This window comes from Daphnia magna, unplaced genomic scaffold, assembly GCF_020631705.1.
Source record: "Daphnia magna isolate NIES unplaced genomic scaffold, ASM2063170v1.1 Dm_contigs066, whole genome shotgun sequence".
NCBI classification, from domain to species: Eukaryota; Metazoa; Arthropoda; class Branchiopoda; order Diplostraca; family Daphniidae; genus Daphnia; species Daphnia magna.
Window position 1 is genome coordinate 526,048 of NW_025533119.1, and position 13,025 is coordinate 539,072.

The 13,025-nt window shown below is 41.2% G+C and overlaps 1 protein-coding gene across 11 annotated transcripts in view; it reads right to left on the reverse strand.

The window, feature by feature from the left end:
• Positions 1–9,617, reverse strand: part of LOC123477492 (hemicentin-1-like) — a 36,644-nt gene extending 27,027 nt beyond the window's left edge. For 3 of the 11 annotated variants that reach the window (XM_045180871.1, XM_045180869.1, XM_045180874.1), the window contains exon 1: positions 8,858–9,616. In XM_045180871.1, the coding sequence (XP_045036806.1) occupies positions 8,858–8,924 (67 nt within the window). In that variant the 5' untranslated portion in view covers positions 8,925–9,616. Of the gene's footprint in view, positions 1–8,857 lie in introns of all 11 variants that reach the window. The other 8 variants (XM_045180878.1, XM_045180877.1, XM_045180870.1 and 5 more) reach the window with 6 other exon arrangements.
• Positions 9,618–13,025: the final 3,408 nt, after the last annotated feature.

The window sequence follows — 13,025 nt, forward strand, 5'->3', positions numbered from 1 at the left end:
TTGCTCCCCTGCTAAGGTTTTTCCTTCACGATCAAGTTTTGGACGCCTGCTGAGTGTAGGTGTAGACGCCAAAGACTATGGAGGGGAGAAAAAAAGAGGCAAGGAGCGAAGAGAGAAACAGAGAGCAAAAAGAGACGGGAGAGCAAATCGGTATACTGAGCCTCCGTCCTCCGACAATTGCGTGTATCGGCACTCCAACAACTGGGTTCCACTGACCATTTAAAATCGATTGCATCGACGATCAATAACTCGCCATTTTCGGGCTTCATCTATGACTATAACAGGAGGAGAACTTCTCTAAAACAGCACTTTTTCTTCTTCTTCTTTCAAGCAACGGCACGTTCCTTCCTTTTCCTCAGAGGCCGAACCTTGAATTCCCAATACGCATTTATTGTTTTTATAGAGCAGTTATACCAGCTTTCTTTTTCTCTTTTTCTCATTTTTTCTTTTCTTTATTTCTTTTTGTTTTTCCTCTGTTCGTCATTTTCGATGTGGAGAGCAGAGAGCTATCTACTCAACGATGCCCGAAACACACCCTTTTTGTTTGGGATTTCAGTCACGCCGGTCGAAGAACCACAAAAGTTTCGTTAGCATACATCTCCTTCGGCATGGTAGGTGGGCGCTCTAGTTTTCATACCGACCGTTATAGGCTATCGAGCATTTGCGACAGTTCGCCTTTTTCTTTCCGTGAACACTATGTCACCGCAATCACATGAATGCCAACCCTCCGTTGAAATAACACGGACAAACGGAAGTGAATAGCCCAACGTTGTTGATGTGAAAGTTTATAGCTCGCATTCTCATTCATAGCTCCCGCGCGTGCTGGTCAATGAGGTCAATCGTGCCACCGTCACCGCCAAATACTGATATAGCGCGTTATCATAATCAAACTGCATATAGCCTTCCATTTAAAAGAATAAAGAAAAAAAAAAAAAAAAAAGCTCAGGCTCAACACATTTGGCTGACCAATGATAATACCTATAATCATTGGTCGTTTTCCCCTAGGGGAAAAACGAAACGATATATGCAGTCAAAAGCAGTGCGGGTCAATCCCCGTTTAATTTGCATCTGGGCAAAGAAGTCTAGCTCGCGCAACTTGCTTGCGATTTTTATCCTCTACCGCAAAGGTTGTGGACGTGGATAACATTTATACAGCGCACAGTCGGCTGAACTGGCGGATATCCTGAACCTCCACGGAAATCTGCTGCTGCATCATTTACATATTGCTGCATTCAAAAAAGAAAATGCTTTTGCGAATGTATTTAGGCCGGAGGAAGACGCAGAGTAGCTAATAGAAGAAATGCGATGGAATGAGACGACAAAAGGTGAATGTGAAATGAAAACTGGCATTTAATGCAAAATATTATGTAAATACACAGGGAGAAAACTTCCTACGGCTCCTACGGTTTCGTCTAAAATAGCAAAACGGTTGAATAAAACTCTGCGAGGTTGCGTAATTTCAACGATCCAAGTAAAAATCGAACACAAAACTGTAGATGCTAATTCAACGTCATCGCACTCATCAATGATTTACTAGATCATTACCATCTGGGTTGTAACTGCACTGAATACAGACAGACAGACCCAGTGCCAAATGCAAAACCAATTGTCCAACCAAAGTCCTTGGCCTTACGTTTTCATGCACAAATGCGGATGTGGCCAGTGGAAGACTACCACCAACGCCCTAGTGAAATCGGGATTTTCTGATAAAATATTTGTTGGAAACTGTATACAATACTTTCTATTGGAGTTAAAAAGAAAAAAAAAAAAGAGTTGGGGAAAAGAAAGTACGGCAGCGAATCGCGAAGAAAATCTCGATCAAATGTAGCCCACACAAATAATCAAATAACTGCTTGTAAAGCACTGCAACCGAAATCGATTCGCAATGAAACGATGGTGAAAAATCTTTCCTTTGTTCTTCCTTTCCTTTTTCTACAGTGACTGTGTCGGAGCCCAAGCAACTTTTAAACCTCCACCTCTCAATGATCTTCAAAGATGCCAGTGTAGGGAATTTATTTATTTTTTTTATTTTATTTTTTTTTCATTCCTGTTTCTTTTGTTGGATGATGAAAACTAAGTAAACGCAAGCGAAAATTGGGGGAAACTCTGTATTTATATATGCAAGAAAAAAGGCGAAATAAAAATAAAAAATAAAAAAAGGTTCAATTTGACCGGTTGAGCAATTATTGAAAACTTTCCGTCTTTCTTCTGTGCGTGAGCATTCTGTTAGCTGCCATCTCGAAATCTTATCTGTGAAGTCATTTTACGTCCTTTTTTTTCTCGAGTATCATAAACAAATCGAAATTGACGCAACCACTTCCACTGTTGTAAAAAAAAAAAAAAAAGAGAGAGTAGGGGAAAAAAAAACTAAAAGTGCTGCGTATAGACTGTCAAAGAGGGAAAACTTGGATGTAGCGTAGAAGCGCGTGCTCGCTCGCTTGTCTCACTTCCACAGGCTTTCAACTGAATGGGGTAAGAATTATAAAAAAAGAAAAAGGCGAATGACCAAAAAGGAGGCATATGTTAGTGGAGATGGCGTCAGTACTTCATTCTCGGCGGGTGTCGCGGTTGCGACACTGATACCATCCGCTCGGTTCAAGATCATTTCGATAGGATAGCAGCATTTTCTTTTTGTATGCCCCTTCCAAACCAATATTCCTCTCCATTTCTTTACTGCCCTTATGGGGTTATCGTCTTCTACCAGCAACTTGTCCAACAATGTAGTAAAGACAACATTACGTCTTCGTTACTTTTCGCCCTCCCCATACCCGTTCCATCCTTTAGCTCCGGAATGGATGGACAACTTTGATGTCCCTATTCGTGTCGCTTCCATCACCCCCGGCCCATTTTCCGTCTCATCTCACCTGCGATGCTATTCGGTCAGAGTAAGAATCTAAGCATTCTGGACAGGTAAAAACGGCCCATCGCTTCAGCGGCAACAGCACATTTTTAACTCTTTTCCAAAATGTTTTATTTTATTTTGTTTTGTTTTGTTTTTTGTTGTCTTTCTTTTCGTTTTCTAATTTATTGGTAGGCTGAGTCTTTTCAAGATAGGGGAACCTTTTATTTTAAGCTTTCGGAAAAATACATAGAGATCGTAAGATGCTATTCTCAGATGGCACCCCCATCTGTCGTGTTAGAAAAATTGCTGCTTGAAAAGCAGGATGGACAAGAAAGTTTCTCCCCTCCAGGATGTGACGATGATGTAGTTGTTTTGCCGCAAGTAGCTAGTATTACTTCCTCTTCTTATTGGCGTCTACGCCTCTAATCTGCGCGGGAAGATTCACGCTTCAGGTGACTCAATCGTCGCACATACGTACTTAAAAAAAAACGATTGCTATGATTGCTACACTATGGCGGTGCCAGTGCTTCAAATTTGGAGGCTGTTTCTCATTCTCGTGTCGCAATTTAACTTCCGGTGGGAACGTGCACTTACGACTGCATGGCCTACTGGTTTTTTCTTCTCCTTCTCATTCCCATGTGTTATACATGTTGATGGCTTACATACAAGTACAAGATAAACAATTGTAATTACCGCTCCGATAGGTAGAGACCGTGGGAATTGTCGACTCTCTGGGAACAAATTCTCTTCCAGTGACTTCGACAACAAGAAAGAGCAAAACGACGAGGTGGCCGTGAGCGGATGTAACATTTTGATCTATTCCGAAATATTTTACGGATGCCTTGAATCGAACTGCTACTGAGCTAACCCATCTTTCCTGCGTTTCGTAGCTTCAATGCTGGCAATCTTCTTTGATGTCTCCAGGATTCTTATTCCACCCCATTTCTCGTCGACTTTCCTGTTGATGAGCTTGTCTTTCTTTTTATGCTTCACGAATATACATTTTTCGCATTTCTGCTAATAACGATAAAACTCACTTCTTCACTGCCGATTCAACTCTCTCTTACTTAATTAATTAGCGGTTATGCCGTGCGAACGTTGATATGTGCTTAGTAATGCACTTTGTTCCCACAAACATTAAAAACTTTGCTCTACGTGTGACCTGATGTAACCTTCATTGCTGTAACTGGAAACGAGGGCGTATACTCCTTCCAGGCGAATGAAAAATATATATTAATAATGTGAATCTATTTCAAGCTAATTCGTGCCGACTTTGTTACTTTTTTTTTATTCGTTCTGGTTGGTTAACTAATTTCTTTGCGATCAATCGCCCATGTCGTTCCCATTCTAACAACCCATTCAAACAAAAGCTCGTTCTCCAGAAACAATTGGAATTCGCACGAGCAATGCAATGCCTCCAACGAAAGTCCACAGTAAATATTTTTGTGTTATTCAATCGTTGGCTGTACGACATGTCTTTTAAATTTTCACGTGCGGGCAGTTAATGTAGTTTATCAAACTGATTTTTGTAAAGACAAAATGACAGAAAAACGCAAGAAAAAATAAAAAAATAAAAAAAATAATGATAATATTAAGAATAATAATAATAAATAAAATACACGGTGTGTCCTGGGCTTAAGAAAAAACAGTTCTACGCCATCACTCTGAGTAGCTCGAAGAAGTAGAAGCCTGGAAGATTCCGTATTAACTGGATGCTCTCCCTCTATTTATATCCCTTTTAAAGCTGCTAGAGAATCCCCGTGAACATAGACGTGTTCAGAGCTGGGCAGGCTTCAATTACTCCCGCGTGAAGCGTCCTTCAAATCGGATTCGTTTGAAGCCGATAGTCAGCAGTGCAAATAACTACACAAATAAAAAGGGTACACTAAGAAAGAAATGTATGCCGGTATTTGTTGTCAGGTAAAACACAACGCCAAGGCGTCCTATCTACCGGGATTTATAAGATATCCTAGAATGACAAGCTCTAATATATGCATTGTATTCTTTCTTCTGTACAACGGAGGTCGAGGAAAAAAAGAAGGAAAAAAAAAAAAAAAAACAAGAAAGAAAAAGAAAACCGTCAAAATAAACGATAATAAAAAAGATCGAGATCGGGTAGTTGTGGAGGAAGTAGGGGGAGAAGCAAGAGATGGGGTGGGCAACAGGAAGCGACTCTGCAAGTCTTGTCCCCTTCTTTCCGCCCTCTGCTCCGAACGTTACGCTTGCGTGAGGCGGATAATATGCACTCTCTTTTCTATTCTCTCGCTCTCTCTCTCTCTATCTCTCTCTTTGCTTCTCGTCTACTCCGTCTCATTCTTCATCTTTTCTGTTTCATTATTTTAATAACCATCGCGTTACAGTACAGCAGTTTACTGATAGAAAAAAAAAAAAAAAAATCCCATTTTTATCGTCCGTTCATGCTCCAGAAGTTACTTGTCTGCTTCCCAGCTACATTTTAAGGCGCGCCATCCCATCAGCTACCCACTGGGCACGAGATTTCCTTTCTCATCTTTCACAATCAAATCTCGCTTTTGGTGCGGCTTCCATTCTTAACTAATGAATTTTGTAATTAGAGGCGCAAATGTCAAGCTTGAGCCCCCGTCGTAAAAGGTAGATCGAAATATCGACAAAGGTATTTGACTGTTTTTATAGGCAACCGGTTAGTCTATTACGCTCTCCTTTGGGCGTGCAGACTTTCTCTCTGCCGTGCCCGCAAGTTGTGGGTTGGATCGGTCCCATTCACGAAAGCGTAGCAGGTTAGGACGCACGAAAGTAAGCCGTTCCGCGAAACAGGCTATTTATTAGCGACGAACAAAGAGATCTTCCTTGCCAACTGCGTATACTTAGGGGGAAAACGATAACGAAACATCCTACGAGCCATGGCATGTCAAATTATGAAGACCGTACACTGTAAATGAGACAGGTGGTGGATGGAAGCCATTTGTGTACCCTCTCCCCAATCTTCTCACATATCGTATGCTCATAAAGTACGTCTTCTTATTCTTCCTTCATTTTTTTTTTTTTTTTTTATTTTTTTTATTTTTTTGTGGATAATTATTATTCCGTGCCCCCAGAACAAAAGAGGGGGACGAAAATGACGAACAATGAGGGGGGAGGGGGGGGGGGCAAAAGGGAGTGAGCTTTTTCATCTTTTAATTCATTTTCGTGTGTCCGTTCATTGTGGGTGAGAGGTCATGAGGAGCGACCAGAAGAGAAAATTTGGTCAGCTCGGTATTATAATTCAATCGAGAAGAACATACCCGCAGAAGCACTTGACCCGCTTCATTGCGTTGCCAGCGAGAAACCCAAGAGCTTTTAGCGTCACGACGTAAATAAATTCGATATGGCATACGATGCAGTTGCAAAAGCAAGTCCCGAGAAGAAGAAAAACGTAAGGCGACACGGCTGCTATTCATCGCCTTTGAATTCCGCTCTTCCTCGCTCACTGTAAGCGCGCACCACTCTTTGCTAAATGTTTTCATCAGAAAACAGTCAAATATGACATTAACTGATCCTAGTGGACGTCTATCGCTGCCCCCAGCAGCCAAAGCAACACCACGTCTCGCCATCGACGGATTCAATTAGACGGAGAGTCGCAATTCGCTCAAAGTGCTACAGCTGTGCTCTAGTTATTTTACCACTGTCACTATACCCACTGGCATACATATATAGCCATTGTCTGGCTCGCCAACGCCGGCCGCGCACAAAATGATTAGAACGAAAGAGTGATGATGAAACCTGTCACGGCTAATGTTCATCAGTGCTGGCGATGAAGGAATAGCCATTAATGATCGGCCGTACGACTCCAATTGATCCGATTGGATTACACGTGGTATAGCCAGGTCGGGTCGGCGAGTGCTTCTCGTGCTATTTCCCGTCTATATACTCCCATTCTTTTTTTCTTTTTTCTTTTTTTTTTCTTTTTCCTACGGTGACTTTTAATCACCGCACGGGCAAGTTAATTAGCGGGTGGCCGCGCCGTGCGGTCAGCCAACATCAGGCGAGCCAAGAGGCTATGTTGGCTTCTTTTCTCGTGCCAATGACATTCGAAGACGTTGACGGCAGAGACCAACAGCCACCGTTTCGGATTTGGGCCTCCTCCCTCCCCCAAACGTCCTCACTAATGCCTTTCTTTAACCTCCTGTTTCTATCTGTCTGTCTCTCTTTCAGCCTGTTTTTTTTTTTTTGTTTTTTTTTTCTTTTTGTCGAGTCTTTTGTGTCGTTGGCTGGCCAGCAGGCAGCTCGACCCCATGTTACTCTGTACAGGTCATGCCATTTTCATTTTCTCCGTGTCCTCCGTGATGCTGCCATAGACTTTGGAGGATCGCCAACATGCCGTGCTGTGCGCCTTCTGCTATTACCCCGTCAACACGGTCTGTTACCCTGTCTCCTCCCAATTCCATCTGATCAGCGATCACCCGAATACAATTTTATTTCGCTTCTTTTCTTCTCCTACCTCTTGTCCAGTTGCCCCCTGATGATGTCGGAAATTCTATTTACCGTCGTCTATATCCTCCACAGTCCGTTAGCCCTCGTACCGTCGGTCTATTTGTGTCACGAATTGCAAACCAAGGCCCACTGTCCCTATTTCATTTTATTTTTTCATTCCTTGTCTTGTTTTGTCTGATCTTTTTGCCCGTTCTTTACTTATCAGTACTCTCCATTTTTTTTTCTTTTTCTTTCTCCTTTTATTCTGGCTGGTTTACCCTCTTTTTTCATAATTTTCTCGGTGCCGTGTACGAAAGAATTTTCGGACGAAATCGATAACATGAAGCCAATCGATAGGTAAAGCCCTTTACTTGCATTGTTATTTTTCTTTCTTTTGCCCATTCGCTAACCTTTAGGATTTACAAAACCAATTTTCGTCGACTAGCCTACAATGGCTGTTCAACTTTCGATACCTGATCACAAGCTTTTGTCTATTTAGTCTCCAGTTTTAAGTGACATGAAATCTCATCATATTAAGGCAATGTCTGGGATTCTTGCCGTGTTCTTTACCATTTTTTTGACAGTGACTGAGGATCGGATGACTGTTTCACTGCCTCACCCGCCTTCGAATAATGTTAAATAAGAAACCAAATGACGTGGAAGACATCGCTGTGTGTGATCTATTGGATTATACGGAACTTTAACAGAGAATGTATACCAATAGATGTCGACCCCCATGTTGAAAAGAGAAAAAGAGAGAAAAAAAAAGCAAAAAAAAAAAGGGGCAAAATAAGGCAAAAAAAAAAGGAATTCTATTTATATCGCGCCTTACTAGTGACCTAGTAGGTCGTCTCTTTAGTCAGCATTAGTCAGAAAACGTATTTTGGCTGCTTTCTCAGAGAGAAAAATTCCGGCGACCTGTCTATTGGATTTCACGTCTGGGATCCAGATCACGCATTCAAAACGCAGCTCAATCTTGTGCAGAAGTAGTAAAAACGATGTAGATTGTAGAAGCAAATTGCTTATGCGATCACTATTTTCAAACGTGACGAATAAAACCAATATTGGATATCGATAAGAATGGCAAGATGTTTTCTACTATGAATTTTCAGAAGAGTTTCGTCTCAAAGTCCGAAATTATATCTGAATGAAAGGCATAACTTACAGTCTCAATCTTCTTTTACGTTTTTGCCTTCGGAAGCCAAAACACAGTGAACGAAAAGCCATCTCATAATATTGAGATCACGCTTCGTATCGATATCGTGAGCGACCCAAAATCATGTTGCTATTCTTTACTGCAGCGAAAGCACAAACCCAATCAAACCGTATGTTTATGTCAGATATCGCTCGTTTCACTAGATTCACTAGGTTCACTAGATTCACCATACTACCGATGATCTACGTACGCTGCAGTATTATTTTACTGCAGGAGCTAATTCATTTAACTCGCCTGATGGAAAGTAACAGCTTTGGCACCTTCTAGGTTACCTCGGCCAAAGAATATACCCCTTGCTTACTGTAACTGTATGATTGTAACATACTAGCCCCTCGACGGCAAAATCTGTTAGGGTGTCGAGCAAGACTTACCGTGACAGATAATGGTCTGAATGGATAGGACGACGAGAAGCTGGCCGATAGAAGCGCCTGATGCCATTGTCCTTTTCAGTTCTTTTTACTTTCGCCGTTCTTCTTCGATTTCTTTTCCCGATTTGTCCTATTCTCTCTTCCGGCTTCTACAGCATGCGTGATATTTCTTCTAGGAATTTTCTGCTGCCGTCCTTTGCTGTCTCCTTCTCTCTTCCCCTTTTCCCTGTATTCGTTTCCTCTTAGTAATTGCACTGACGACTCAAAGTTGAACACGGTTCATTACGAATTTATCGATGATGAATCCGATGCCAATCACTAACGACACTAGTCGACACGGCTGGCGTTGTGCGAAAATTCTTGACACGCTCGGCCATTCAAAGGTTGCAGTTGTCAATGCAACTAAAGCGCCGATCGTCAAACCGCACTATTTCGTTGTGCGCAAGATGTGCTTATGAATAATAGTCCAATCACGTCCCTTTGCGATGTCGGTGACCAACGTGTTTTAGATGTTCAATGTAGGCAACAAGTTCTCTATTATCCCGGAGCACAAAAACAAAAACAAACCAAAAACCAAAAAACTAGTCACCAAAATGTAAATAGTCTTTCGAGATTGTTTCGGTTTGACGGGTTGGTTTATTTACGAATAGGTTGCACAATTGGAGTAAGGCCACAGGGAACCTCGAATGCGTACGTCCAGCTACGACCAAAGAACCAAGACAACTGCCTGGCTTCAGGTAAAAGGACCGTACTGTAAGATAGTAGCTCATGTTGTCGCTGATGTTGGCGGAAGGAGGGCAAGGGCGCTGCCGTCCGCTCGTCGTGGAGAAAAAGGGCGAAGCAGGCGAAGGCGAAGGAAGACAGAAGGGGAGGGGCCTTCCATTCCCTCAAAACCAAGCGGATATATGAGAACACGCAAAAAGAGTTACCGGTCTAGCCTGAGACAACCAATGGTACTAATTCACTAGCATGTAGTCGGAAGCATGAAATAGCATATCTTTCTACCTTTTGAAGAAGAAAAGTGCAAGAATAGGGACATCATTTAAATTCAAATAAATGATAAATGGAAATAGTTGTCAGGCCTACTGAACGCTTTCTCGTCTATTTGCTTCATCTTGGGGTCACTAGATGGCCACTTGGATCACTTCTTTTGCTCATTCCGTTTGAAAATATCTAGACGGTACGGTAGCTCCTCAGTATTCTCTCCGTTATTGCTAATCTAACATCGAATATCTAATAATAACACATAGTCCAACTTTCAAAGTTTAGTTTAGCGTTCGGTTTTCTTTCTTATGGCACAAGGAAAAAAAACATCTCGAAGTTCACCGCATTACAAATTTCGCGCTAACAGCGGTGGTAAAATTAGACAGGCAGCTCCTCTATCATGAACGGCTACATTAGCCTATTTTCTTAATTTCAGCCTCTTTTCTTTTATTTATTAGGGTATTTCTTTATCTTTACTCCAGAAATTGGTACGAAAAGAAATGTGCAAGAACATTGCTTAACGACGGAAACGGCTGACGTGCCATCCTTTTTAACTTTCCGTTTATTTTCTTGACTTAAGATTGTGCGGTTGCCAAACGACTACAGTCGCCATGAAGACGATATCGATGTTGTGTCGGCTGTTGTTATTGCAGGATTTATCCAAGCAAACGAAACCGGCGGCCTTAAACGATGATGTCTATATGCGGCCGCACCCGGAAGATAGCAACTACGTCGTGTGCAGAGTAGTCTGAACATTTCGGGAATCCACATAAGATAGTTTATTTTTAAATTATGTAGGATTTGAACATTTTTTGTAGCAGTTATACTATTCCAGTTCGGCTCTGGCTGACCTGCCGTCCCTGTTGCGGCAACTGCTGCAAGAAAACTCAATTTTCATTTGTTTTCTATCCTATCTTATTGTTTTTTTTTTGTTGTTTTTTTTTAGTTCCTTTTAATCTCTCCTTTCATTTTCAGCCTTACATGTGGAAAATAACCTCGCAGCTAGAAAAGGAACTTTGTTTCCAACTTGTCTTACCGATTGCCAGGATTGCCAGCTAGCGAAGAAGAAGTAACGGACGACTGCCGCGACCAATCCATGTCGAGAAAATCTGTTATGACAACTGATGAAGTATTCCAAAATGGCTGTTCGTTCAGCGTTAGACTTTTTTGGTATCTGGATCATGCTAATTCAAAGCAAATAAACTGATTTATGGCCGCTGGGTAGGGCTACGTGGGGTAACATTATGCTAGAAATAAAAGAAAGGTTCTGTCATTCCTACCCCATCCCGTAGCTTGTCTAATAGGTTGCCTTTCCCTAATTATAAGGTTAAATTTTCGTTGTTTCTAGACAACGAAACGGAAATCACAACGCTGCACCGCCTGACGAAACTCTTTGTTTCTCTCAAAAACTGCCCGTTTCCTATAATTTGATAGGACTATGCGGGGGTTGCTGCGTGATGGCCGCTTTCTTATAACAAGACGGAAGTTGCCCGAATGAAACCTAGATGAGAAAAAAAAAAAAAAAAAAAAGTCGAATCTCTCCTCCTGTTCTCATATCGCCGAATAGATGGCGTTGGCGAAAAGCGGTGTTCATTCTTTTTGACGTATTTATTTCTTGCCTAAAAAATGAAGACACCCGTTTCGACATCGTGTACATTGGTTTTTAAACTTAATATATATATGAAAAAGTACAACGTTTTTACGTATAAACGGCATTGTTAACATTGTGACGTCTTTGCGGCAGATATACACAAGCCAAGCATCCGTCGTACCTTTTCAGAAGGAACTGGCGCATATGCTGAAAAAATCTAACCAAAAATACGAATGAAAACACATATACGTGTGTCACGCCAGTATCTTCCGGTAGTAAGCCGAATCGTAGGTAATCGGGGCAGAGCCCTATTTGTCGATTTGACTAACTCTTTGTTGTAACTGTTGAGAACGCTAGATGGTGGTAGGGTTCGTCATGCAGGTTATTTTGATTTAGAATCGAATCGGATATAGGACAAGTTATTTCAATCACGTCAGTAATGGATGGCATTAGGTCATGGGATTGCATAAGGCTAAAATTCTCAATTAATTAGAGATCCCCTTTCATGCTCCATTTACTGGCATAACGATGAGCTGGTATGATTTTATCTATATTTGCTATGCGGAATTAATAACGTCAGATTTTACGTTAAAAATGTTTTGATTTTTTTGTTGTTATTGGTAGGTATTTGTTCTATTTCATTCGCTGATCATGTCCTTTGAAAGAATCTAAAACATTTGTGTACGTCTGAATTTTTGTTATGGAACGACTGATTATTTATTATTTTGATATGTGATTCACTCGTCACATTTCGCCTGTATTAGGCAAACAGCCAAAAGCCCATTTGCATACCAACAGGTCGTAAAATCCCGCTAGCTTGTGTTCGCTCTTTGCCTGCGTACGGTTTGAATAAAATGTGGTCTATGATGTCACCATGTCTTCGATTCGTCTACGGCGTGCAACCGCTCCCCTTCGCGGATATAGACGCACAGAAGCTAGAGAAGCATCGGTGAAAAACGAATATTTAAAAAATTTATAATATTTAGACCCTTCTCCATTTATTCCATCTAATTACAATTGCTAATCGTTGAGCAGGAGTCTGTTTGAATGATCAGAACCTGTCCACAGGTCCATGAAATTTTAATCATCTAAAAACGAAGATTACCATCATTTAAAAAATGCTTTGACAATTTGTACCTCTTTGGCAAGGAAAAAGAATTTTTTTTTATACTTTCTAGTTTTCAAAATAAAAAACTATGAGCCATACAGCCATTTAATCGCACAATTACACATCGAAATGAATAAATAAAAAAAAGTGAAACTTTGACGACTGATTGCACGTCCATGATACGTTCCCTGAATTTTTGCTTTTAATGAGTATTTCCCTGTCACAAGAAGAAAATGTGGTAGAAAAACGGAAAAAAAAAAATTAGTTGCCATGGAGTAATCCCAAAGCAATTATAGTCTAACAGCAATACCTAATGTTGCAAATCTGCGCGGTTTGTGTTAGAATAAAGTTTTCCGTGCGGTAAGATAAAACAGATTCGACAGTGAGGTGAATGAAATGGAGGTATGAAGGAGGAGCTCTGTTCGCTTTCCCCGCTTGTCGTCAGCGGAGCCAAACGAAAGCTAGAATGCATGGAAGAACGGTGGTGG